Here is a 24512-nt window from a genome sequence, read left to right as displayed (position 1 = left end):
GCCACACATTCAAAGCACTCTGCACAAACCTTATCAAGCAGTAGAACAATCGTCCAATACCATGGACTATCCCGACTTTACTTACCCGGAGCACGGGATTTCTCCCGAGGAGTACGCCTATCCGGCTGTCAACCAGACAATGCACTACCCATGGCAGGGCGATCAGCCCCCGGCTCAGGCAGAGTCCTCCATCGACCACTTACTGGATCCTCGTCTATACAGAGGCTTGTTTACCGGTGGTTCCACACAACCAGCAGACGATCAACTCGACGACGAGGATGTAGGCAATTATCCCGAAGTGGATGCCTCTTCGGACTCTCTTTACTCCTTATCCTCAGAGGAAGAGACGTAAGCAAGACTTAATCCTTCTCTATAGCCGATCCTGACAGACAGCAGTGATGAGGAAGAATATGAAGCCCCGCCAGAGGAAGGAGACGATAACGATTCGCTCGCGCACCGTCGTCGTCGCCGCCGCAAGGGAGGCCCCTTCAGTGGCCGCTATGGAGCCCGAGGCATGAAAGGTGTCAAACGAGGCCCTCGCAAGCCATTGGAACCAAGCCCGGAATTCAAGATCCTGCACTCCGAGGCCACCTCGGCCTTTATTGATGGTGACTATGACCGTGCCATTGTAAAGGTGAAGCAAGCCATTCAGATCAACCCGGAAATGTTTGCCGCGCATTCACTTCTCTCCGAAATCTTCTTGGCTCAAGGTGAGCCCGACAAAGCGCTGACGGCGTTGTTCAACGGTGCACACACGCGACCAAAGGACCCGGGAGTATGGACCAAAGTAGCCAGAATGATCCTAGACCGCAGCGGGGAGGATCGCACAAGCGCCCTCAACGACGTTGTCTATTGTTACAGTCGAGTGCTCGATATCCAGCCACAAAACTACAATGTCAGATTTCAGCGAGCTGCCATCTACAGGGAGCTCAACCACAATGGAAAAGCTACGACCGAATACGAACGTATTTTGCGAGAGCGGCCAAACGACGCGAGAGCACTGCGACACCTCGCAGAGACATTAATTGATACCCAGGAGGCCCATAAGGCGGTGGATATATGGTCGAGAAGTGTTGATTATATCCTGACTTACGAGCCACAGGATGTTCCCGATTTCTCCTGGTCGGACATCAACATTTATGCTGAATTGCACAGCCTTGTGGGCCGTCCGTTCGAGGGATTGAAGGCCACCAAGACCCTCTCTAGATGGCTGCTAGGCCGGAATCATGACACAATGTGGAAAGATTTCCACGATGACGACCGCGAATGGGACGCGGATGATTCTCCTCGACGAATTAAGACGGATGGATACATCCCGCGACGATGGCATCGCGATTCGTATGGATTGGGGCTGCCGCTGGAACTCCGGATAAAGCTCGGTCTTTTCCGACTCAAAATGGGATACGACCACAAAGATGAGGCGTTACAACACTTCGAATGGCTGGAACCAGATGACACCTCGGAGGACGCTCGACTATACGACTACGGTGATTTGTTCCGCGAGGTTGCCGATGCTCTCAAGGAAGTTGGGTTGCTCCAAGAGGCGCTGAGATTCTATACACCGTTGCAACAGACAAATGAGTATGCAGACGCCAGCTTCTTCATGGCGGTCGGTGATTGCTACCGGCTACTGGGCAAGCTTGAAGATGCAGAAAACTGCTATCTCACAGTGGCAGAGTATGACGCGCAACACATTGACTCCAGGGTCCAGCTTGCACGACTGTATGAAGAGATCGGAATGAACGAGCAGGCTTTAAAGTTTGTCAATGAAGCAGTTCTTCTTGGAAGGCAGGAAACTCGGAGCCATAGACGACGGAAAGACACGAGACTGGAGCAGCTAGCGATGGAGTTTCGCCTAGCGGAGGCAGGTGTCGCCCCGGTCGTGCCAGAATCTCCCTCTCCTGAAATGCCGCCGGCCGCCGTTCTCACCACCCCGGCCGCACCAGTTGTGAGCAGAAAGCAGGCCGAGCCCGATGAAGGGCAGAGGAGAAGTAACGTGCACTTCCTGTACGGCAAGCTGCTCCAGTTGCATGAAGCAGTGAAAGGTGGAAATGACGAAGCCATGGAAGATTGGCTGGACATCGCCGATGCGCTTTTACGCGAGTTCCGCTCCAACCGAATCTTCTATCCGCTCCAACGCCACATGACCTTCTTAGGGTATTCGCGAGAGGCACAGAGGAAGAAGGGCAAGGGCCGGACCCTCATCGAGGAGATGGAAGAAATGGCAGCTCGTCTTCATGAGTCGCTAGGTACGATCCCAGCCCACCGATTCTCGGTGCTGTCAAACTGACATGTCCCTAGGAAACATCACGGAAGAGCCCCTGCAGGGTACTATTCCTACTGATTACCATGGGATCAGCTTCGAGGCGTGGCTTGATCTATTTCTCCAGTATGCCCTCTATGTGGCGGCACAAGATGAGTCTGACGAAGCGTATGACACGCTTGCAGCCGCCGCAGATGCGAGCGTCTGGTACCATTCCAAGCCCAGTACCCGCATGATCCATGTCTGTTGGTTTAGTAAGTAGACCTGGAACTCGTTCTCGACTCAACACTAACTAAATCTTCAGCTTGCGCACTTCGCATGCAGGATGAAGAAACCCTCACGAACGAGGCGCGTTGGTTCATCAAAGAATACCAATTCGTGACAGACACCTATCGCCTGTTTGCCATGCTAAGCCGTCTCATCGGCGACCCCCAGCGGTCCCTCTTCCATTCCTCTCCAAATATGAAGTTCATGCTGCGTCAAATCAAGGCGATGGACTTCACCCTTCCCGAAAGCAACGCGGGAGCCCGACCGAACAGGCCGCGAGAGTCGATCTACCAGGAGCGCGCCTCTTTGTCGACCCGTGACGAGATCACAGGAGAAGCCATCTCCGCCGAGGAAATGGATATTGCTCTGATAGTATTGTACGGGCATATTTTGTACTCGGGTAACAGTTTCTATCCGGCTCTGAACTATTTCTTTCGCGCCTACGCGCTGGATGACCAGAATCCCGTGGTCCTGCTGTCAATCGCCCTCTGTTACATCCACCAGTCCTTGAAACGGCAATCCGAGAACCGACACTACCTCATCATGCAGGGACTATCTTTTATGCAGGAGTACCGACGTGTCCGCGAACGTCCGGGAACCTTGCTATCCGAGCGCCAGGAGATGGAATTCAATTTTGCCCGCGTCTGGCACACGCTTGGGCTCGCGCATCTAGCGGCCGAAGGGTACCAGCGCGTGCTCGACATAAGCACGCAGATTCAAGCGCAGTCCAAACCTGCTTCGCGACAGAGCACGGGGTTGATAGACGGCAGCGGTGTTGTCATGGCCGATGCTAGCGCGGGAGTCGATGAACCGGCTCCATTTGTGGAGGACTTTTCGCGGGAAGCCGCGGTGGCATTGCAGAGCATTTACGCTCTTGGCGGCGATATCCGATCTGCGCAGCAGGTCACTGCCCAATGGTTGGTTATTTAGGATGACGGATCGGAGGCGGGGCTCCATGCATCGTGTCTGTGGAATTTCATGAAGTCATGTTCAATCTAAAACACAACTTGGAGCAAGCAAGGCTTTCTGACACGATGAAAAAGGGGGACCTACGCTCTGCTTGGCATGCACCTCTGGGCGATCTTATAGATGATATGCTATCTCCCCACCCGACAACTGTCAAACAGGGTAGTCGAGGATAAGGTTTTGATTATCTCAGTCGGATAACGTCGTCCGTAGTGAGTTCCAGTCGAGCGGCCCAACGTTACACTACGCCATCACGCTGTCGAGGGTTCGACCATGATTTTCGGCAGAACATAGTCTCAGTCGGAAACAGCTTAACTGGACCGAGTCAGGTTTGAATCAACCTGCGAAACTGCAACCACATCTACTACAGCACTTGCATATCCCATCCATCTCCAAGTTATGCTAATAAGTACTGTACACTTGGGCAACCCTCCCAAACAACCTTAATGCCAACCTAATCCGCATCCAATAACGCAACTCAACCGATATCATACCACTTATTCAAATTAAAACATCCCGTAACCAACCAGTCAACAACCCCAGCCCAGAACTGGTCTCCGAAAGCCCAGAGATCCTTGTCAGGATGCCTGGAGCAATATCGCCACCCCCGCGAGGAAGGTTCGCTCGGTATACCTACTTCCCCCTCCACCCCGGCGTTTCGATCGGCCTCGTTAGACGTCATGATCATCTTCTTCTCCGTGCTTTTCCTTTCCTTTCCTTTCCTTTCCCGCTGTAGATTACTTTTCGATTTGGGGTTAAGTGTTAGCAGGGTAGACAGGGAACTGATGGCGAACTTTACACTGGACATTAGACTCAATCTTCATTGACTGTTATCGAAATCTCAATCTACCCCGCAATATCCCTTTCCCTAGGGACGGACGAGGAGGGATCCGCGGGTACGGTTGTCTTCGATTGGGTTACCCTCATATTTGGATGTCATTATTGAGGATTTGGCTATGCGTCGATGCTGGGATATAGTCACCGTACAGTAGTTAGATGGGGTTACCTTCGGGGGGGTCGATCTACCTCATCCTCATCCTCATACTACTCAGTATTAAGTTTAAGTTCCACGGGGATTGACCGTATGGTATATAGCTGAGCATTATGCATCAAGAAATATGGGATGTATTTTAGTTATTGGATGGAAGTGATTATCCAATAAATACCAGCTTAACCTGGATGTTAATGAGAAGATCGCTCTCGATAGATGAGGTAAGGGCATTGGTTCGAGGTACGGGGTACTAGGTACTTGGGTCCGTTCGAGTAATCGAGGTAATTTCTGGTATCTTCGGTTTTTTTTTTTGGGAGTGTTTTATAAGATAAGGGTGATGTGATTTCGGTGTGGAAAGTAATATACAGAATTTCTAGGGTCTTGAGCTAATTGTAAAAAAAAAAAAGAAAAGAAAAGAAAAGAAAAGAAAAGAAAAGGAAAAAGCGCCAAATAACTATATGGTGAATATGGATCCAAGGACCAAGGGCAGGGACAAGGACAGGGACAGGGCAAATGGGAAATGGGCATGATAACCAAAATCTCCACCAGATGATAAGCAAGGCTAAATGAGACACAGGGCACTAGAAATCACATGTTGTAAGTTGACAAGATGACCGGGGAAACGGGCAACACGTCCAGCAAATCTATCTTCCTCGGAGTGCATCCTCCTCACCATACATATCCACATCGTCGAAGAACACGGCCGATTGGCGTCGCATCTCTTCGAAGATGTTGCTCCCCGAACTACCCCGTCGGGGCTCCGGGACCCGCAGCCGCAGTCGGGACGGGGCGTGCGAGGAGGATTCCTCCGCGGATGAGAGGTCCGAGTGCGACGTATCCACTAGGTACTGCGTCTCCTCGGTCTGTCTTTCGGGGAGGGTGTGGTCCAGCCGCTGAGATAAGGGATCCATTGGGCTGCTGCTGCTGCCACCGTTCTGCCGCCAGCGCGGCGGCGCCGGCGAGACGCCTCGACCGCCGGCCTGCGTGAACTGCTGTAGCCCCTTGACGACGGCGATCTCGATCTTCAGTCGGTTCTTGATGAATTGGATCTTGGGGAAGGCGCTCTGCTGGCCGACCCGCAGCATGCGCGCCAGACGCTCGGGGTCCGGGTCGGAGAGGATGTGCCAGAAATCCGAGGGGATGGTCTTGGGCCAGATGGTGACCGTGCCGCTGAACTTCTGCAGCCAGATCTCGCTCCAGTCCTGGCCCAGTGGTCGCGGGAGGAGCTCGAGATGTCGTAGGACGCGCAGCCACTTGTTCATGTCCAGCTTGATGTATTGTTCAATCGCGGAGCCCAGGAACCCCCCACGCCAGCCGCGACCTTTGCGATGGGTGACCGGTCGGCCGACTGACCCTCGAGAGCTGAAGAAGAAGAGGTTGATATGGGGATTGACCTGTGTACAAGTCCAGTGCGTTAGTGTCTGTCGTTGGGTCGTGGGGAACGTAAGTCTCACCTGCGAAACAATGGTGAAGTTGACGTTAAAATGCAGATTCAATGCTTTGATGGGGATATCGGTCCGCAAGCTGCCATCTTTCCATTTGTGTCCAAACGAATAAGGCGCCAGTGTGCCGTCACGTTTCTTGGTCATTAGTACCACAGGGTTCAAGATGCCGGGGACGGCCGCGGATGCCAGAACAGCGCTCCAGATAACACAATCCGGCGAGGTGAGGTAGTTGGCTAAGATAGTGGGTGAGTGAGGGTCCGATGGAACGCACGAAACATTTAAGATACGTCCTGTCCGTTCATAGGCCTCCCGGAAAGTCATCGAGCCCCTACAGAACCAGCTACACTGACGAGCCCACTCCAGAGTGTCGAACCGAGCTCCTGTCCTCCACCAGCGCATGAACCATTGCGGGAAGCTCTCGTGACAGGCCTGGATCCGGTGCGCCAGCGCAGGTACCAGCAGCTGTTTAAGTTCCTCGTCGGTCCGGGTAGCAACCAAAGCCGCAACCAGCGCTCCTCCTGAAGTTCCCGTGATGATCTCCGGCAGAATCTCGTTGTCCAGGAGCGCTCGCACAATCCCGAAGTGGTAGTAAGCGAAGGTAGCGCCGCCAGAAAGACACAGCGCGGTCCGTCCAAAGTTGGTGTCCAGGTGCTTGAAATGGCGGATCTTCTCTTCGGTGCTGATCATCTTGGACTCCGACACCACCTGTATACACGCATGCAGCTCGTCCATGTACGTCTGTACCAGGTTCTTCGTCCCCGAATAAGCCTCGCTGTAGAGCCGAGGGTTCTCCACCCCGGCGAAGTTGTTTTTCACGCACGCTTCCAGCAGCGTGCACAGCTCCTCCGCCGCCGGCGTCTCCCCCGCTCCACCAGCCTTGTCGTGCATCTCGCGCTCCGCCTCTCTCCTCGCCTTGCGCAGCTGCTTCACTAGGTTATTGATGGTGAGGTGGTCGTAGTAGGCATATTCGTCGATCTCCTTCCATCGCTGGTTGCCGAGGTAGTCATCGAGCGCCTGGGCGGCCTTCAGCCAGTCGCGGTAGTTGGTCTGCGCATGGAGCTGCCTCCGGAGCCGTTGCCGCGTGCCCCGCCACGAGATCCAGTGCTCGTACAGCACGATGTAGATGCGCGTGAAGGCGTAAGCGATGGCCAGGGCGGTGATCCAGCCAAAGACGATGAGCAGGAACGGCCACTTCAGGAATGTGTAGAGAACCCCTTCCCGCGTTTCATCCTTGGTGCGCCGCGGCCCTTTGCGACGGCTGCTGCGGCCCTTCTTGACTCGTTGGTAGATCGGCCGCCAGTCGTTGAGCGCCACCAATGGTGAGGCCCCCTGGTCGGTCAGGGCGTTCTCGAACTGTCGCAGATCATCGGGGTTGATGAAGTCGTGGTCGTAGTCGGGGATGGCGCTGGGATCATAGATCTCGGTCGCTGGAGACTTTTCTGCTCCATTCATGGTTGACGATAATGCATGTTGGGGAGAAATGATGGAAGATCGAACGGAGGAGGTGGCATTGGCTGGATTTCCCGGGAGAGAGAGAGGGGAGGGGGGAAATCAGGGAGTGACGCACTAAGGAACCGACGTCAGTGACCTCCGTTCCATGCAGTGCCCAGCACCGCCCCTTTTCTGGGATTCATGCGCCACAGACCAAACTCCGCTAGGAAGAATGTGGCTTGAGTGCTCCGTACAGTATTTCGTACCCTGCAGGCCCGCCCGAATCGGCACCGAACCATGGGTCCCGAGTCTAGCCCGTTGCATTAAGTAGTACATATAGTAACAACAGCGATGAGACTTCATGGTCGGTTATCAGCTATGCACAGACTCTCAGTATGTGGCTACTGGTACTGAAGCAAAGGTCTAAGACGCCACAAGTTCCTCCGCAAAGAACACGAATCCTGAGCTCCTCCTCCTCCTCCTCCTCCTCCTCCACCGTCTAACCATCATGCTGCAATACGCACTCAAATGCCCTCGCAAGTTGAGTCCTTGGCGAAGCTGAAACTAATAGAGAGTGCAGCGGAGGCGACAATCAAACATCTGCTCTATCACTTTGCTTTTTGCAGCGTGACACACAGATTACCTTCCACCGGGCTTATACACCTATGTCCTCCCTTCCTGGATGCTGTCGCATCGCTTGTCCCTCCCTGGAGGCTTGAAGCTTATCAGAAAAACTCAACTTGCACATCCCTTCCTCGTCATTTGTAATCCGATGGGTCTGTGTCACCGATAGATCGACGGTGCAGACGAGGGAAGCTTGTAAATCACTGCCTGAATGCCCCATGATCATCCGACCGCGGGGCTCACCTCACTCCAGACTTATACTTACATAACCAAGGGAAGTGTGAAATCCGGGCAGCAGTTGAAAGGAATGTGTTTCCCGTACGGTCTCCCCTCCCCCTTATTGCGCACGCACATGTCTGAGGAACACGCGGAAGGCTGTAGGCATGACTCGGGTGATTGCACCCTGTACATGTCCCAACGGCTTCTAACAGGTCAATACATTGGTTGAAATGGTTGTCCCCAGATCATATGTAAGTCGATCCCACCCTCCATGTAGCAGGTACTGTACAGTACTTTATGAGGAGGTGTGGCACATGCATCGGCTGAGCTGAGTTGACTCGGTTGAGCTGAGAAGAGGAGAGAGGGTTCGTGGGTCTCAGCTGCACAGCGATCGACCCGTGCTTTATTCACAGGTTCAGCCGAGTGAGTGGACTGACTGACTGTATGTACACTCAGCCCTCAGCCTAGCTGTAGTCTACTGCCACCCCCCGGCCCCCCGGATACGATCCCGTCACTCCCTTCCAATAGCCGCCCGGATCTCAATGTTGCCATCGGTCGGCATTTCAATATCAGTGCGACAGGGAAAGGTGCAGCAGGGTCTGAGCTGAGCCGCATGGGCGTTACTGTATGTTTGTTTGTATGATATCGATCACAATATCCCGGGCACGGTCAAGAAATGCGGGGTAGAAAAAATTACGGGAAATTTCCTGCCCCAAAATAGCAAATAATTCGGAAGGAGTGCGATCGATGGGCTCCTCGGAGGTGTCTACCGGTCAGGATGGTCAGCAATAATGCAAACTAGTGATATGGCGATAGTTCGAACCTTTCCCTCTGGCACCGGTCATTGGTGCGCGATATCAGTGGCAGGATGATGACCGAACAACGAATGGGCTCCCTGATCAATGGGTGCTGCAGGCTAAAAGCTCCCTTCCTGGGCTGTACAGGTTCAGCCACGGTATGAAAAGGCTATTATTGATCATTGCATCCAAAGGTTGGTCTTGGGGGGATCGGGTGCTACATTCGCGTGCTGGTAAAAAAAAAAAAAAACAGATGATACCAATCTGCAGTCGCATCAGACCATCACCGGTTGTTCCAAGCATCTTGCTTTTTCAACCTTCTGGTTGCTTCTCTTCGTTCCGTCTCCCTCGTTGCTGTGCAGCTGAAGCTACTCGAGTAGCTTGCAGGAAGTCGCCCCTCAAACAAGATTTCTGCCATCCTCAAGCATGGCAGAATCGCAGCGACGGCTTGTGATGTATACTTCTCCCGCCAGCGCGATAGCCGCTTATCAAGCTCTCTTTTTTTCTGGTCTGATAACGGACGGAGTCAGTCGGCGTACAGAAAGAAGAGTACTACTGGACAGTATGGCAAACCTTCACAGCGACATGATGACGACGGGGAAGTATAGAAGTCAAAGCCATTATTATTATGCCGTCCGTCTGTCTCTGCGCTCTTATGTTGCTTTCCTAAAGCGGCGGGATGCGTCAAGAGTGAGCCTTAATCCTTTCTATGAAGGAGTCTGTGAGTCAAGTTGGTTCAGTTGCGCGCCCATGTACCGTCCACATTCTGCCTAGCCCATGCAGATCAAGCCTCGGTGATTCCCTTCTTCCAGTTCCTCTTTCTCTTCGCAAGGTCCGCGAGAGTGTACTATACGTATGTGCTGCGTTAAAAGTCTCTCGGTTTGCAACCTATGACCGTTGACTTATCCTTGGCATTGTCGCTCCGTGCAGTCTTGTCAAGTTGCTGGGGGGGGGGAGGGAGCAGCCAAAAAAAAATCTACTTAGTACTAGTAGCAAACGGGATGCACGGTCAACTCTGATTGGCACCAGAATTGCGCCTCGTCGAGCGAAATGCTGATCATTGATGGCGGGATGATTCGAGCGGTTGACAACAAACAATAAGTGGAGAACCCGCCATTTGAGTCGTCAGATCTCCCTCCAAAAGAGCCAAATTTTCTCCACCCTTTCGGTCTCCCACAACCGGGTCCGGCCTTTTTTTCTGTTTTCTGCCATCAAAGACTACTAGACTACAGCCCTGAGCCTGTAGAATACGTACAGTACTTAGCAGTATCCATCTCTCCAGTCAATCCCAGGACTCTGGTCGCCAGGGCTTTTAGCGCCCTGCGTGTCAAAAAGAATGAAGCGTTTTCTCTGTGGACAAAGACCAGACCTGAAGATGTCATAATGGGTCGGTCATGTGCGCCCTGTCCTGATTCAACGGTGATTGGTACGATGGGACTACATCGGAGCTTCCACCCTCAAGGCTCCGGGGACTCCCATTCCAATCCGCTCTACAAGTATTTCGTATGTCTTGTTTCGGACATGTTTCCAACATTCCTGTATCAGGTAGTGAGTGGGCGGGAATTTTGCCCATTGCCAAACCCATCGCCCATCGCCCATCGCCAAGAGGTCGAAAAACCCTCTGTTTCTATCTCTCCGCAAATGTAGTGAGACAGGCTTGAAGCGAGGATTGTCGGAAACAAGGTATAGGGGCTGGGCCGGAGACCCTTGGGAGGACCTCCTCGCATAACAGCAAAGCCTTTCTGCTAATGTGTGTGTGTGTGTGTGTGTGTGTGTGTGTGTGTGTGTGTGTGTGTACAACTTGTGTTTCTACCACGGTACTCCTAGCATGCTACACAACGCATGGAACAGGGCCGGACCTTCTCTTACCGATTCCATTTGACTGGGAAACATCGCTGTTGTTTTTGTTGTGGTTTCACCAGGCTACGTACTCTCACGAACTTGGTCATGACGTTGGACCGAAGAACAAAAAAAAAAAAAGAGAGTCGCTGGGCGAATGACTGTTGCCTTATGTTTGGCTTCGTAATAACGGTGTAGATTTTTCTGTAGTATCCATAGGACAAAATGGTGAGCAAATCACAAAGCGCACTCCGGAAGGATACCGGCTCTGGTAAACAAACGCCTTGGAGAGGCAAGGCATGAAGAGGGAATTCTCCATTGCGCCTATTGTCCTCCCGAGAACAGGCGATTGAAGAGATTCCAGAGAGGTGGTGCCGTGCCCACTTCATCGTCATTATCATTGTGAAGACTGGGCGACCGGCATTTGCGATATGGATACAGTCAGCCTCAATCCCCTTCCATGGCCTACATACGTGTGGATAAGTGAGGCAGAAAGAGAGAGAGCGGTCAACTACCATCATTCAAGCAGTGCTCCCCCCTCCATAGACGTCATAGAATATCGAAGATTCGACACTAGAATACCCCTCGTTGCGATCGAGCATATGGAGGATCGCCGAGAACGTGGGCCATGGAATGAGGGCAACTGACAATGACAATGACAATGACACAACCCCCTAGAAAGGGGGGCGGGCGTAGATATTCTGGATCAAATGATGTTATCACTGACACAGAGACCGAGAAAGTGGAAACCACTAGAGCCAGAAGACAGAAAAAAAAAGAATGTGGTGTGATATCCGGGAATAGCGTCAACAAGAAAGCGGTGTGACAGCGGGAAATGCGACTAGCGATCCATAACAACTGCGTTGTTGAGCAAATGAAACGAGTTGCCGAAGGGGTTTTAAGGTTTGGTCATCGAGATAACCACACAGAAGCAAAGCACATCATCAGATTGTCGAACAGGCCGTTGTGCACGGCGCACCTGTTGATCCCCCATGCAATGGGATAGAAAGTTACGGGTTGATAGACAGGGAATGTATTAGATTAGATTGTCAAACTTTAAGACCAAGGGGAACGGAAAAGGAGGAGGAGGGGGAGGAGGAAAACGATGGGGGTCAACTGCTTTCGGCATGACGGGTGACCCGATCATTTTTACGAAGCCCGTCCGAGTGGGCTGCAAGTCACTTGATGCTTAGAGATGAGAAACCCTCCTGATGAGCCTAGGGTTCCACTTGAGCCTCCGAAGAATGCCAATCCGTCAGTGCGAGATAACAGAGTAGGATTTCGTGATTCTCCTGCTGACACACACTGCACACAGAGGGCGGAGATGGAGGAGGGATAGAGGGGGGAAGAGGGTGGAAATAAACATAACTTTAAGAGAGAATCTCGTACAACCATTCAGTCACCTTATTGTCCTCGGAATAAGCGATGCCTCCTTCCGAGTTTCAGCTAAAGAACCGATGCATGAAGCGAGATGCAGTAATTAGCCCATATATGCGGCCGGCAAGAGATTTCCACACAATTGTTGAGATGTGTTCAAATCAATCTTCCCACCCATACAGATGATCGAGAAGTCAATCCCAAGGAATCATAACCTCGATGCCGCTAAGGTAGTAGTGTGTATGGTCATTTCTTGTACATACCTACGTACCTTAGGTAAGATCCTAGTTCCACTGGCAGTCACTAGAGCGCCTCAACTTCTCAAGCGTCCGTTCAATTAACTGCATTGGGAAAGCCATGATGTTATTTTGGCCCTCTCCCAGATTGCCCATATCCATCCGTATGCCGGGTCTTCTTACTTCCTTAGTGTCAGACTGCCTGTGATCCTCTTAGGCTCTTACAAGTGACCGAGCAGGGATTGATACTCTAGAGCCGGGTCGAGTCAAGCGTCATGCACAGTGGCTGGAGGGCAAAGGCTGATTCGCCCGAGAGCGTTATACTCGGAAGTCCGCCAGGGCGCTATCAGCTGCACAGTTGGGGGCTCGCTACCAATCACGGGATGTTTTGACACCGACGGTCCAGTTGCTCGTCCCGCTGGTGCGCCAGTTGCATTTTCATTTCCATAATTATACTCAACTTAGAACTGGTATGGTTTTACATACCCCCGAACCTGCAGCATACTGGAGCCAACCCCTCCCCCTTCTTCCTCTCCGCCCTCGTCTTTAATGGAAGAAGCGAAGTACTATATGTGGAAGGGGAGAAGAAAAAAGAGGAAATCGGACCTTTTACACTGACTTACATTAGTCTAGTCGCTTCACAAGAGACGACGGAGTAAAAGGATCAACATGGTGTGTGCGTCGGCGCTTCCATTGCCCTTCTTCGTCGTTATTCACTGCGAATCACGATCATTACGCTTGCATATTTAAAAAGTCTTCTCTGTACGGAGTACTGCACCAGCCAAGTTCAAGTTCAAGTTCAAGGGTCGGGCGATCGGGAAACCCGCTTCTCATGGACACAGTCGGAAAGATGCTCCACTTTTTTCTTCCTTGACCCAAAAAAAAAGCCCCAGTTGAAAAAGAATGGATAGCGATATGGTGGTAAAAGAAAATGGTTTCTAGTTTTCTACGACGTACGCCATGGTCTGTCCCTGGAATATGGAATTGTGTTTGTTGATGCTGAAACCAACAATGCCTCAGCCATGAAGTCACTGAAGGAGAAACTTTCCTCATCCGATGGTACGCCCAGAGGCACCAGTGGAATCTCTCGCCAATCTGTGGTATGTCTTCTATCACGTTCGGATCAACTTGAATATTCGGCCGTCCCTCCCCCGCCAGATAAAGTTTCTGGAGAAGGCTACCAGCCATTCGAGGTATGGAAAATTGAGTCCAAACATGTGGTTACAGACTGCAATCCAGGAGCCTTGTTCCTATGGGCTGGATAGCTATCATGGACCATTATGTATAGATGATATGAACTCTGTTCTCCTGGTCGGGAGAGAGAGGAGGAACATGAGAAAGGGCGGAAGCCACTCGGAGTCTGCAATCTGTAACAAATCATCGAAATAATGAATTGCCCTCCCAAGACCAAAGTCGCCACCGGGTCATCGTTGTCTTTGAAGATGCATGCCAGAAGGGTGGTCAAAAAGTCGGTTGAGGGAGCGAGTAGCGTATCAAAGAGAAAGAAACAACCGATTCTTTTTCTCCTAATGGAGTAGTTGATCCTTGAAAGGAAGAAGACAAGCAAAGCAACTAAACAGAGTAACCTAGCGATAAGTTGATTTAGCAAGTGTTAAGTTAGTTAGTTACTAGTGATCCGGTATCCACTGGAGTCATACCGTACGGTACGTACTATATGCATGTACTACGTACCTCGACCACGCCCGATGCAGCGGCTCCCTGACCAAAGGGAAGGCAGAAGATGATAACAGTCAGGGAATATTATATGATAATAATTTATATTAGTACGTCCGTAGGTATCTACTAGGTAGTCTCTAGCCCGCCCATCTCTCCTCCCTTTTGGTTTTCTTCCCTCTTGTCCCCTTCCCCCTATTTCATTGAGACATTGAGACAATTGATCTTTCTTTGTGATCAAAAACCAGACCCTCCGGATCTCTGGTTATCTTCTCGTGATTGATCCTCGCTTGTCCTTCCTCTTGTCTTATCCTCCCCACCCTCTTTCCTCCCTTGCCCGTCTCCAAATCCCTTTTTCTGGAGGGGAGCAAAAAGATACCTTAGTATCTATCTGTCACGATAAAATAATTTATCTTCTCATTCACGGCTTACCACTTTTCCTCCCTAAAACCCCTCCTCCTCAGCTGATTGCTCCGGTGCACATCCATACTCCCCTTTGGCCCCCCCCCCCCCCTCCCACCCCCATCCGTCACATACCACCCACTAGGCTAAATCAGTAGGTCCGTGGTGCTTGCATATTAGCTCCCCCCGGTCCTCTTTTTTCCCATCGCTATCCCCATCCCATCATCCATCCATCTTCTCCTTTTTTGGTGATACCTTCTACTTCATCTTGTCTTGTCCCTGTCCCCTCCTCAGCTTTGTCCCGGTGACAAGCTTCCCTCAACTGACTTCAAGGATAACCCCCCCCCTTATTATCGCGTGTCCTTTCCTTCTCCAAGCCTTTTCCTCGATCTTCTTCCATCTTACATTGTTGTGGTGGGCGGCTTGTTGTGTCTGTTGTCTTCACGTTTGTTGATTGTTTACCGTTGTACCTCACATATATCCTCTCAAGGTACTTTCCATCATCCTTGCTCTGCGTTTCTTTCATTAGGTCTTGCCATATCCCTAGACTCGCTGCTGACTTGCAGCGCTTCACAGCTTCTTTTTATCCGAGTGCCTTGGCTAGCAAGATGTCGACTCTTGCTGTCCATACTACGAGTACTTGAGCGTTCCTTTTCAGAGTCCGCCTAGCTAGATATTCCCTGTCTTGTTGGGCGAAAGTATCTCTCGTTATGGAGAAGCTGAACAGTGAAGATGGCCAGCTTTTCATCAAGGTTGGTGCTCCCCTCCCCCTCCACATGGTTGCTACATCCCGATTGGGTTTGTTGTGCTGCGCATCTCAATGCCATTGTGCTCTAACATTTGCTTCCGCCATTAGAACCTCGCAAGTTTCGTACGAACTCATGAGAAGGCATTGGCGAACGCTCTGCAGCTGAAACGCCAACCTTCCAAAAATGTACAAACCACACACACTCAATCCGGCTCGGCCGCGAGCTCGGCTTCATCCACCCTGGCAGCTGCGCTTTCATTCGGTGCTTTAAAGTTCGCCTCACAGAGTGTCAAGCCTGCCAAACTCACTCTCACCCCTCATCATCTCTTCTATCTCCTCTCCTGCTTCGAAGAACTTTCCATTGCTGTGGGTCCCTTGAATGTTAGACTGGAAAACATTCATACAGACATCTCGCAGTCTTACGTCTCATTCTTGAATAAGCCCCAGCGATCCCGGGGGGATCGAGATTCGATCCACTCCGTATCCAGTGTCCGTAGTGTTATGTCTGGTATGAGTTCGCTTTGGTCCTCATTCGGCCTGGTATCCAAAGACCCCGTCTCCAGGTCAGAAAAGGCCAAAGCGGCTCTAGAGGCGGATACAAAGTACCTATACTCTGCCTTCACCAAGATTCCCTGTCTACGGCTAGCCCCTGACCGTCGTGCCCGTTTGATTCGCGGGTATGAAGAGTTCCCCTTTGACACTGCAGTGCCCCTCCACTCCTTCAAAAACTTGAGCGCTTTAGAGATTATCGATATAGACTTCCGATCCTTTTTCGGTTGGGACAGACTGTCAGAGCAACTGCGGACCTTGACGATCAAGCGGGCAAACATCGATGATCCCGCTGAGTTACTCACTGGGATCGTACTGGATGACATCGACAAACGACGCCGCCGATCAACCCGAAACCACAACAATGGGCCGATGATGGGCTGGAGCCAGTCTGTGCACCCTCGACCTGTCAACAACAAATCTCAAGCACCAGGGTCCCTTTCGGCGCCAGGATCGCCGATCGCCGATACAGCTTTTGGAACGAGTACAAGTCCCCAAGCAGCCTCGATGGTTCGGATGGCGTCGGAAGGTTCGAAAAGCCGCCATCGAACTGGAAGTATTTCTCCTTCGCGCCCAACGAGCTCAAAGCACTCATCCTACCGCCATAACCGGGGAACTGCCTCTCGCATCCGACGCACCGGCTCCGGCAGCTCAAACTCAAGCGATACCTCGGGACACCGCAACGGAAGCTCCTCCAATCTACTGGCTGGGGTCCTCCCCGCTTCTAAATGGAGGTTCTTGCGACATCTTGGGCTTCCCGATAACTCCTTGACCAGTATCTCTGCTGCCGGCCTTGCGCCTGTAGCCAACACTCTTCACTCGCTTGACATTTCGGCCAACCTATTTACTGAAGTCCCCGATAGTTTGTCGACCCTTGTTGCTTTACGCGCCTTGAACCTTTCGCATTGCATGATAGAATCTCTCCACTCGCTGTCCCGCAATCCTCTTCCCGCCATCACCGCCCTCAATCTTCGTGGCAACCGTCTTCGCTCTCTCGCGGGCATTGAGAGATTGCTCTCCTTGGAGCGGTTGGATCTTCGCGATAACAACCTCTCCGATCCGACAGAGATCGCCAGGCTCACAAACCTCCCTGAGATACGGGAGATCTGGGTGTCGGGTAATCCGTTTGTCAAGACGCATCCTAATTACCGCGTGATCATCTTCAATCTTTTCCGTCGTACTCCGGGGTACTCGGAAGACATTATCATCGATGGATCCGGGCCCGGGTATACGGAACGGAAACAGCTGGTGGAGCGTGCTGCGGAACCCGAAGCTGCACCTGTCATACGATCGGCTGCGGCTGATCTTTCAGCCGTGGTCAGCAAACCATCATCCAACACCGTCAATCAGGCAGTCCCGTTGCTTCACGAACAGGGGCGACCTACTGGTCGTGTGTTCCAGGGTGAAGTTGAGGTGGGGTCGACTCGTCGCAAAAAGGGAACCCGGCGGAGGATCATCGATCGGCCGCAGGAGACACCCTCCACTGATGGTAATGATACTCCAGGTGCAGTGGTGCCTTCTACTCTTCCTGTTCACCATGTCCAATCACTTGAAGACCCGTTTATCTCGCCGTCTCTCGACCGTCAATGGAAATCTGATGGTGGACCTCAGGCCAGATCTCCCAGCCCTAAGAACTCTAGCGATGTCGACCATGAACAAACACAATCCATTGCTCAAAGCGAAGAGCGTCCTACACCTCAGCGAGCACTACAGAGCATAGGCTGGAGTATGGATGAGGATTTTTACCGACGGGAATTGGACGCTCTCCGGCAAGAACTGGGCAACACGTGGCTTGCGCAACTCGGTGATCGGGGCTGGAAACACAGTCCGACTGATGTTACGGTGCCACGCACAGGGACTGATTTTACCGAAGCTACCAGAATGCCGGCCGATTCCCTGACCCGGGTGGGCCCACCGGTCATACTAAGTGGAGGACATGCTCTGAGTTGAAATGAGTCGTGGTTCGAGCTTTAGGATTAGGCTGCCTCACGACTAGCGATTCGGATGACATGGGCCATAAACACAATGGCCCATTCGGAGACGACAAAACTGAAATCGATATCAAAAAAAGCAGAAAAAATCAAAAGCAAGGGAGACGAAAGAAAGAGCGAGAAGGAAAGACGAGGACGGAGCGCAGAACATCCATGACCTGACCGACGATACCAACCTCACTTGACTGAGACACGATATTCATCTCCGCGATACGGAAAAGTTACCTTGGCTTCGACAAAAGCAATTCTTCCATGACACTTACTTTCCGGTTCTTGAATATACTCGACATGTTGAATGCCGAATTCACCAATATGTGCGACTGGCAGCTGCTTGCTGAACTGCATAATCCATGGCGTTTTGAGAACATTTCCAGCTTATAGGTCCACGGCGTGTCACGCCTTACCTGGTTCTTTACATCACTACCCATTTCGCCTCGCTCTCCCGCTCCTCTACCTTCTCCACGACTATACATTCTATGACGTGCATGAGACCTTTTTTTTTTTTTCGGCTGGTCCATTTCGAATGGAGGTGTGATGAAAGAACAATGCTTCCTACTTTTAGACAGCTTTGTATTGTATTTGGTGCTGGAGTCTCGGTGCGGCGTTACTAGCATTGTTTTGTTTCTGACTCGCTCAATGCTCTTTTGATGGCCGGTTTCGGTTTGACTTGCGATTGCTTGGGTGCACAAGCTGTATACTTTTATTCCCCTGCTCCAACTCGCAGGACCCATTTCTCCCCTTTCTGATGAAGCGGTCTTTTTTCTCGGATTTCTCACCAGACCCATGATGAAGTTTCGGACCTAATGCATGAGACACGAAGATATTGTGACGAGTCAAAGAATCTGCCAGCGATAGTGCCAATAGTTGAAATGCCATGCGATTTGGGTTGCTTTCGAACTCACAATCTGTGCCTGTGCGTCATCGCCTCCATAGACATCCAATAATTGTAATAGCCGCTTCCATTTCGCGAATGAATGGAACGAATCAAATGATTCTGGAAAGGGTGAAAATCCGCCCAAAAGCTTGTCATAATCAACTATTGAAGAAAGGATGCATGACACCTGCTCTTCTGGAACTTCCTGTTCTGCGGTTGGGCAGACAGACGGACAGACGGATGGTCGGGGGAGTGTGCTCGTGCGCCGACCGACCGCTCGATGATGACGGAGAGAACTAGTTGACGCCTCCTACCGCATTGCCTCCCATTTACATTTGACGCCAAGTGTGGGGGAAGTATACTCACTTCAGGCCGTCAACCTCCTTGCAGAATCTGTCGCGTGAGGTTGTCTGGGGGAGGAGAAGCAGTCATGTTTTGGGAGAGTGCCAATCACCCGTGTTGGGAATTGGTCTGGCCTGGTCGGGTTGGGATGGAATGGAAGGATTAAATTAAGGCAGAGCAGGGGGGGAAGGAGGAGGAGGAGGATGATGATGATGGCTGAGAAAGAGGTATGCGCAAAGGGGAAGGTGACATGAATATATGGGTGTCTTGGAAGTGCAGCGACTGGAAATATGATGCGGGAGAGGAGCTGCAGAATAATTGATTTATATTGTTGTAGGTAGTTATTGTGGTTGTGGTTGTGGTTGTGGTTGTTGGGGTTCTGTTATTGTTATTGTTGTTGTTGTTGTTGGCAAGATTGTTGTATACATTCAAACCACCACTGAACCTTAGTCGCCTCCTCCTCTCCGTTCTCGCCGCCTTAGGCTGTAGACCAACCAACGGGGCCGATCTGCACGGAAAACGAGGATTTTGCCATACCGATGGAACTGCAAGTGGAACTGGAAGTGCAGTGAGAGAGAATCAATCCCTTTTTTGGCCTCTCCCTCTCTCTTTCTCCTGGTTCTCCCGCGCCGCTTTTCCTCTCCACCTCTTCTTTCTCACTCACTCTCCACTGCCCACTCGATCACTGCCCGCTACCCACTGCCCATTGCCCACCCACTCTCTCGCGCGCGCGACTTGTGCTGCTTGCTGGAAAGTTGTTGCTTCGTTATCGCTACAGTACTCCTCTTCCTTCTTCTATCCACCGCCTCCACCTCCTAGGGCCTCCACCCTTTGCTGCCTGGTTACTCCTTCCTATACAGTTCGTTGGGTTCCATCTATATCTTCTTCGTCTGTATCCATTCGACTTCGTTTGGGCGAGAATCTCCAACAAAAATCGGTCATCATTTGTCTAGCTGGAGCACCGTTCCTAGAAAGATAGATCCCTTGATTGCCGACCAACAATTGTCTTCTTTCTTGTCTTCTCTCTACTGCGCGCGCGCAACTCGACTTCCCCTCTCCTACCCTCCCCTCCATCATTTCCCTTCTTATTATATTTTTTTTTCTCTCACGCCTCCCACCCCTCTCACATCACCTACCAGTTGATATCAGAGAAAACAAAAGCTTATCCACCCTCCCTATATTCGAAGAAACTCTTCGCGATTGCCGTTAGCACCCGGTGTCTTTTAGAGCGCTAGATCTTTTGGGTGGAATCCTCAGTTTTCCTGCCTTTCGTACCCGCCGCCAAACTTGCTCTGGGTCTCTCTCTCTTTCTCTTTCCTCTCCTCTTTCTTTCCCCCCCCCCCCAAACCGTCTCTCCCGCCGCCTGCTGCTATTTTTTGCAACGGCCCCGTCCAGAGCAGCCCTTTCGCTCTCGAGCCTTTGCTAGCCGCATCTCCTCGTTATCACCACTGCGCATCATCCTCCACCTTTTCGACCACGGATTGCTTTCTTCTGTTGACGTCTTCTGGCATCTCCCCGGCCAGACCTTCATCCGATCTTTTCCCCCTCCCCCTCAAGGCCATTTGGCCTCTTTTTGCTTCATCGCTCTCGTCTTAATAGATTCTGGCTGGTAAGCTCTCTATCTCGCCCCCTCTCCTCTTGACTCTTGACTCTTTCCTCCCCCCTTCCCTCCCCCCTGGAGGCGAAGAAGCCCATAGATTGGTGGGCGGGAATCGGCGAAAAGGGTCGAGGAAAAATTCACCGGGCGCAATGATCTTTTCCCCCGCGCGTCTCGATCGCCTCTTTTCCCCAAAACTCTATCCACCACCACCACCAACCTTTATCTCATATCCGGGAACAATTTTCTGACTTCAAACTTCATCTGATATTCAGCTTAGTAGACGTCGTCTCATCAGTTGTCCTACCAGCGAGCGCACCGCAAAGCCTTCCGTCGCGTCTTTTCCTTTCCTTTCCTTCGCTTGACGCTTGTTCTTAATAATCCTTTTTTTCACCTTCCCTTCCTCTGTTCTTCTCCTTCCACCCCCTCGCTCCCCGTCGTGTCTCATCAAAATCGCTCAGTCATGGCCGATCAGGAAGTGGATTTGGACTCGATCATCGATAGATTGCTAGAGGTGAGGGGCAGCCGGCCTGGGAAGCAAGTGCAGCTTTTGGAATCCGAGATCCGTTATCTGTGCACCAAGGCGAGAGAGATTTTCATCTCTCAGCCTATTCTGCTGGAATTGGAAGCACCAATCAAGGTAACGCCACCTCTTCATTCAATCTCCCAGTACCGGGTCATCCGGGGATAGTTTCATGGTCATTAACCGGGCGGTCCTCATCAGATCTGTGGTGACATTCACGGCCAATACTACGACCTCCTGCGTCTTTTCGAATACGGTGGCTTCCCCCCTGAGGCTAACTACCTTTTCCTCGGAGACTACGTTGACCGTGGCAAGCAATCCTTGGAGACTATTTGCTTGCTCCTGGCCTACAAGATCAAGTACCCTGAGAACTTCTTCGTCCTGCGTGGCAACCACGAGTGTGCCTCTATCAACCGTATCTATGGTTTCTACGATGAATGCAAGCGGAGATACAACATCAAGCTATGGAAGACTTTCACTGATTGCTTCAACTGCTTGCCCATTGCTGCCATCATTGATGAGAAGATCTTCACCATGCACGGAGGTTTGAGTCCCGATTTGAACTCCATGGAGCAGATTCGGCGCGTCATGCGTCCTACTGATGTAAGTCTATCTTTATTTCGGTCGCCGGTTCTGGGAGTTCGTTCGTTATCCAAAGACCAAGAATTACTTTGTCCGCGTTCTCGCTCTCTTTCCACCTGCATCTTGGGATCACTTGGAAGCGAAGGATATTCTCGGGCCCCTTGAAGCCTCGAAGCTTCACCTGCTGACAGCGATAGATTCCCGACTGCGGTCTCCTGTGTGACCTTCTGTGGTCCGACCCCGACAAAGACATCACCGGCTGGAGCGAGAATGACCGTGGCGTTTCGTTCACGTTCGGCCCGGATGTTGTATCGCGATTCCTTCAGAAGCACGACATGGACTTGATATGTCGTGCGCATCAAGTCGTTGAGGATGGATATGAGTTTTTCTCCAAGAGGCAACTCGTCACGTTGTTCAGTGCGCCCAACTACTGCGGCGAATTCGACAATGCCGGTGCAATGATGAGCGTCGACGAAAGTCTACTATGCTCCTTCCAGGTTGGTTTTGACAGGAATTGCGAGGTGTTCTCCGGCCCGAGCTAACTTTTCTGTCACCAATAGATCCTGAAACCAGCAGAGAAGAAACAAAAGTACGTTTACGGGGGCATGAGCTCAGGCAGGCCCATCACTCCTCCGCGAAAGCAAAAGAAGAAGTAAGGAATCATACGAGCTTTTCCATGTGCAGCAGGTTCGGGCGAAGATAAACTTCGTCAACAACAAAACTCCCACCATGTCACACTACAACGAGAGACCCAAACCCCCAACGACATCGATGGCCATGAAACTAGACGATCGGCAGCAGCAGCAGCAGCACATCTGAGCCGCCCGAGAACCTCACACGACCACGCGGAACGTCACACAACACACAACACAATCATCCACTTGCGGAATTCCAGAATCCAGCGACTTGCAAATGAATGTTTACCGCTGAATGTGTTTTCATTTTTCTTACATGGAAGGTAGTTTCTGCTCCCAAGTAGGGTTTGGTGTTATTTCTCATTTCCTTCTCCTTTCTCCTTGTTCGTCTTCATTGACCTCTTCTTTTTTTTCCCTTTTCTTCTCTATCCATCTTATCTCATGTTGTTCGAATTCATTTGACAGAGGAAGGCGAAGCGACGGGCTTGCATCTGGTGTTGTTCTCCATTTGCGTTTTTCTTCTTTCCTGAAAATCTTCCTGTGAGTGTAATGCCAACCAAATAAGCAATGACACGCCCGTGTCTTTTGACGTTCCGGACGAGACCATCCATACCTTGTTCTGTCCTGCATGCCCTGCCCTTTATCCGCCATCCAACCGTGACCAGATCCTCTCGGAGCTGGAACAAGCAATGCAGCGTATCATCGCCCACTACTGCTACTCAACAAATCTCGTCCTCGAACTTATTTTAACCACCTAACGCCTGCACCAAACATATCGCTTCTCTCCCCGCAAACTGAGACCATACATTCAACCTATGGTACAGTGACTGGTAATAGATTGCTTTTTCCAACGCGGCAAAGACAGCTAATCGATCCCTCGTTATCTGTACCCTGCACCCCCACTGGTGGTCACATCATCTCCAATTCCCCAGTTATTCGACATTTGAGAAATTTTGTATTGGTAGAGAATGGACCCGATCTGCGTCTAGTCTTGAGTGAATGGGGTTGCAAAGCAATTTAGGACTCGAGAAACCCAATCTACCTACTGATCTATCGTTTGTGAAAGGAAACTGTCTCTGTAGGATTAGATGGGATGGTATATTGTTCGGAGCAGTATATTACTAGGGGGAGTATATGAGTAGGGGGCGGGGGAGGGTACGGTTGGTGGGAGGATGTACTGAAGCGCTTCCGTCCTGTCTCGTTCTTTGGTGACCTCACTATTTATTCATTCATGGAAACGACTAGGATGAGGATCTGGATCTATCATGTCAGTTTCCTTGGAGGAGCTGGGCAGGAGGGATCCGGCTGACTTGCGGTTTTGTTAATGGTGCAAAAAAGAGGAGGAGGAAGGGGAGGGGTTGCCTAACAAGTTAAAAGGAAAACGATGCGTGGAGCTTGCGCTGGTCTGTATGTGCTGTATGTAACTCCCGTATCGCCACCAGGGTTACTTGGTCTCTGCTACCGGGATGCGGAGAAGGGGCATGCTGTGCCTTTCTACTACACTACTCTGGATCTCAATTGGAGGTGTTGGTGCGCAGGATGAGGCCGATGGTAATAATAAATGGATTCATGGCCACTAGCAGGAACGGCGGACTACTACAATGCTCGATTTGTGGCTAATCGTTATCGCCTACCTTGGTCGATCTGATCAGAATACTTGGTTGACGTTTGAGTTGAGGGAACAGAGTATTTAACAGCGCGAAAAAAGTTGAAGCTGATGTAGCGGCACAGGTAGAACACACAAGCAAGTTCAGTACTAGGGCCAATGGGATTTGCTTGAGATGGGTGGATGGAGATGCCGAATCACCAGCAGCAGAAGCCACAGCACATCAGCACGTGGGCCCGTACGACAAATTAACTGGGATGATTCGCTCGTAAAATAGCGGTTTAGAGACTGGCTGACCAACTGAGTGACAGTGACGGAGGGAGATGATGGGAGGTTTTGCGTTGAGTTCGAGATAAGGTTTAGGCTAACTCATAACTAGCATTGATGACATTCGAGGCAGGAGGGGAGAGCGATGTTCAGGAACAAACTCCAGACTATCACCAGATCCTGAGCATTGAAAGGAAGTGGGTCGGGGGGTATGTTTGACAGGTTGTAGATATCGGTATAGATTCAAAGCGGTAGAGTGGACAAGAG

At 51.3% G+C, this 24512-nt stretch overlaps 6 protein-coding genes across 6 annotated transcripts; 3 read left to right on the top strand and 3 right to left on the bottom strand.

The window, feature by feature from the left end:
• Positions 1-61: 61 nt before the first annotated feature.
• BO82DRAFT_412254 (TPR-like protein) lies at positions 62-3717 on the top strand (the record flags this gene model as incomplete). The annotated part of the gene is made up of 4 exons (XM_025639832.1): positions 62-348; positions 397-2249; positions 2302-2517; positions 2568-3717. The coding sequence occupies 4 exons, from the start codon at positions 62-64 to the stop codon at positions 3458-3460; spliced, it is 3249 nt and encodes a 1082-aa protein (XP_025493174.1). The 3' UTR covers positions 3461-3717.
• Positions 3718-4808: 1091 nt separating this feature from the next.
• On the bottom strand, positions 4809-7433 carry BO82DRAFT_353278 (patatin-like phospholipase domain-containing protein). Its single transcript, XM_025634914.1, has 2 exons — positions 5942-7433; positions 4809-5881 (listed from the first exon to the last, which is right to left on the bottom strand). The coding sequence occupies exons 1-2, from the start codon at positions 7382-7384 to the stop codon at positions 5132-5134; spliced, it is 2193 nt and encodes a 730-aa protein (XP_025493173.1). The 5' UTR covers positions 7385-7433; the 3' UTR covers positions 4809-5131.
• A 3394-nt stretch (positions 7434-10827) lies between these two features.
• BO82DRAFT_49076 (uncharacterized protein) lies at positions 10828-11520 on the bottom strand. The gene has a single exon (XM_025641254.1). It carries the CDS (start codon positions 11361-11363, stop codon positions 10869-10871), a length of 495 nt encoding a protein of 164 aa, XP_025493172.1. The 5' UTR covers positions 11364-11520; the 3' UTR covers positions 10828-10868.
• A 3721-nt stretch (positions 11521-15241) lies between these two features.
• BO82DRAFT_412252 (leucine-rich repeat domain-containing protein) lies at positions 15242-17909 on the top strand (the record flags this gene model as incomplete). The annotated part of the gene is made up of 2 exons (XM_025639831.1): positions 15242-15283; positions 15388-17909. 2 exons carry the CDS (start codon positions 15242-15244, stop codon positions 17776-17778), a joined length of 2433 nt encoding a protein of 810 aa, XP_025493171.1. The 3' UTR covers positions 17779-17909.
• BO82DRAFT_49039 (uncharacterized protein) lies at positions 17896-18901 on the bottom strand. The gene has a single exon (XM_025641253.1). It carries the CDS (start codon positions 18602-18604, stop codon positions 18041-18043), a length of 564 nt encoding a protein of 187 aa, XP_025493170.1. The 5' UTR covers positions 18605-18901; the 3' UTR covers positions 17896-18040.
• Positions 18902-20816: 1915 nt separating this feature from the next.
• On the top strand, positions 20817-22593 carry glcA (type 1 serine/threonine-protein phosphatase catalytic subunit GLC7). The gene is made up of 4 exons (XM_025634913.1): positions 20817-21272; positions 21357-21758; positions 21935-22234; positions 22298-22593. Exons 1-4 carry the CDS (start codon positions 21096-21098, stop codon positions 22391-22393), a joined length of 975 nt encoding a protein of 324 aa, XP_025493169.1. The 5' UTR covers positions 20817-21095; the 3' UTR covers positions 22394-22593.
• The last annotated feature ends 1919 nt before the right edge of the window (positions 22594-24512 follow it).

The sequence above is a fragment of the Aspergillus uvarum genome (assembly GCF_003184745.1).
Source record: "Aspergillus uvarum CBS 121591 unplaced genomic scaffold BO82scaffold_19, whole genome shotgun sequence".
Classification (NCBI taxonomy): Eukaryota; Fungi; Ascomycota; class Eurotiomycetes; order Eurotiales; family Aspergillaceae; genus Aspergillus; species Aspergillus uvarum.
Note: the sequence above shows the minus strand (reverse complement) of the source record. Positions and strands in the feature narration are given on the sequence as shown.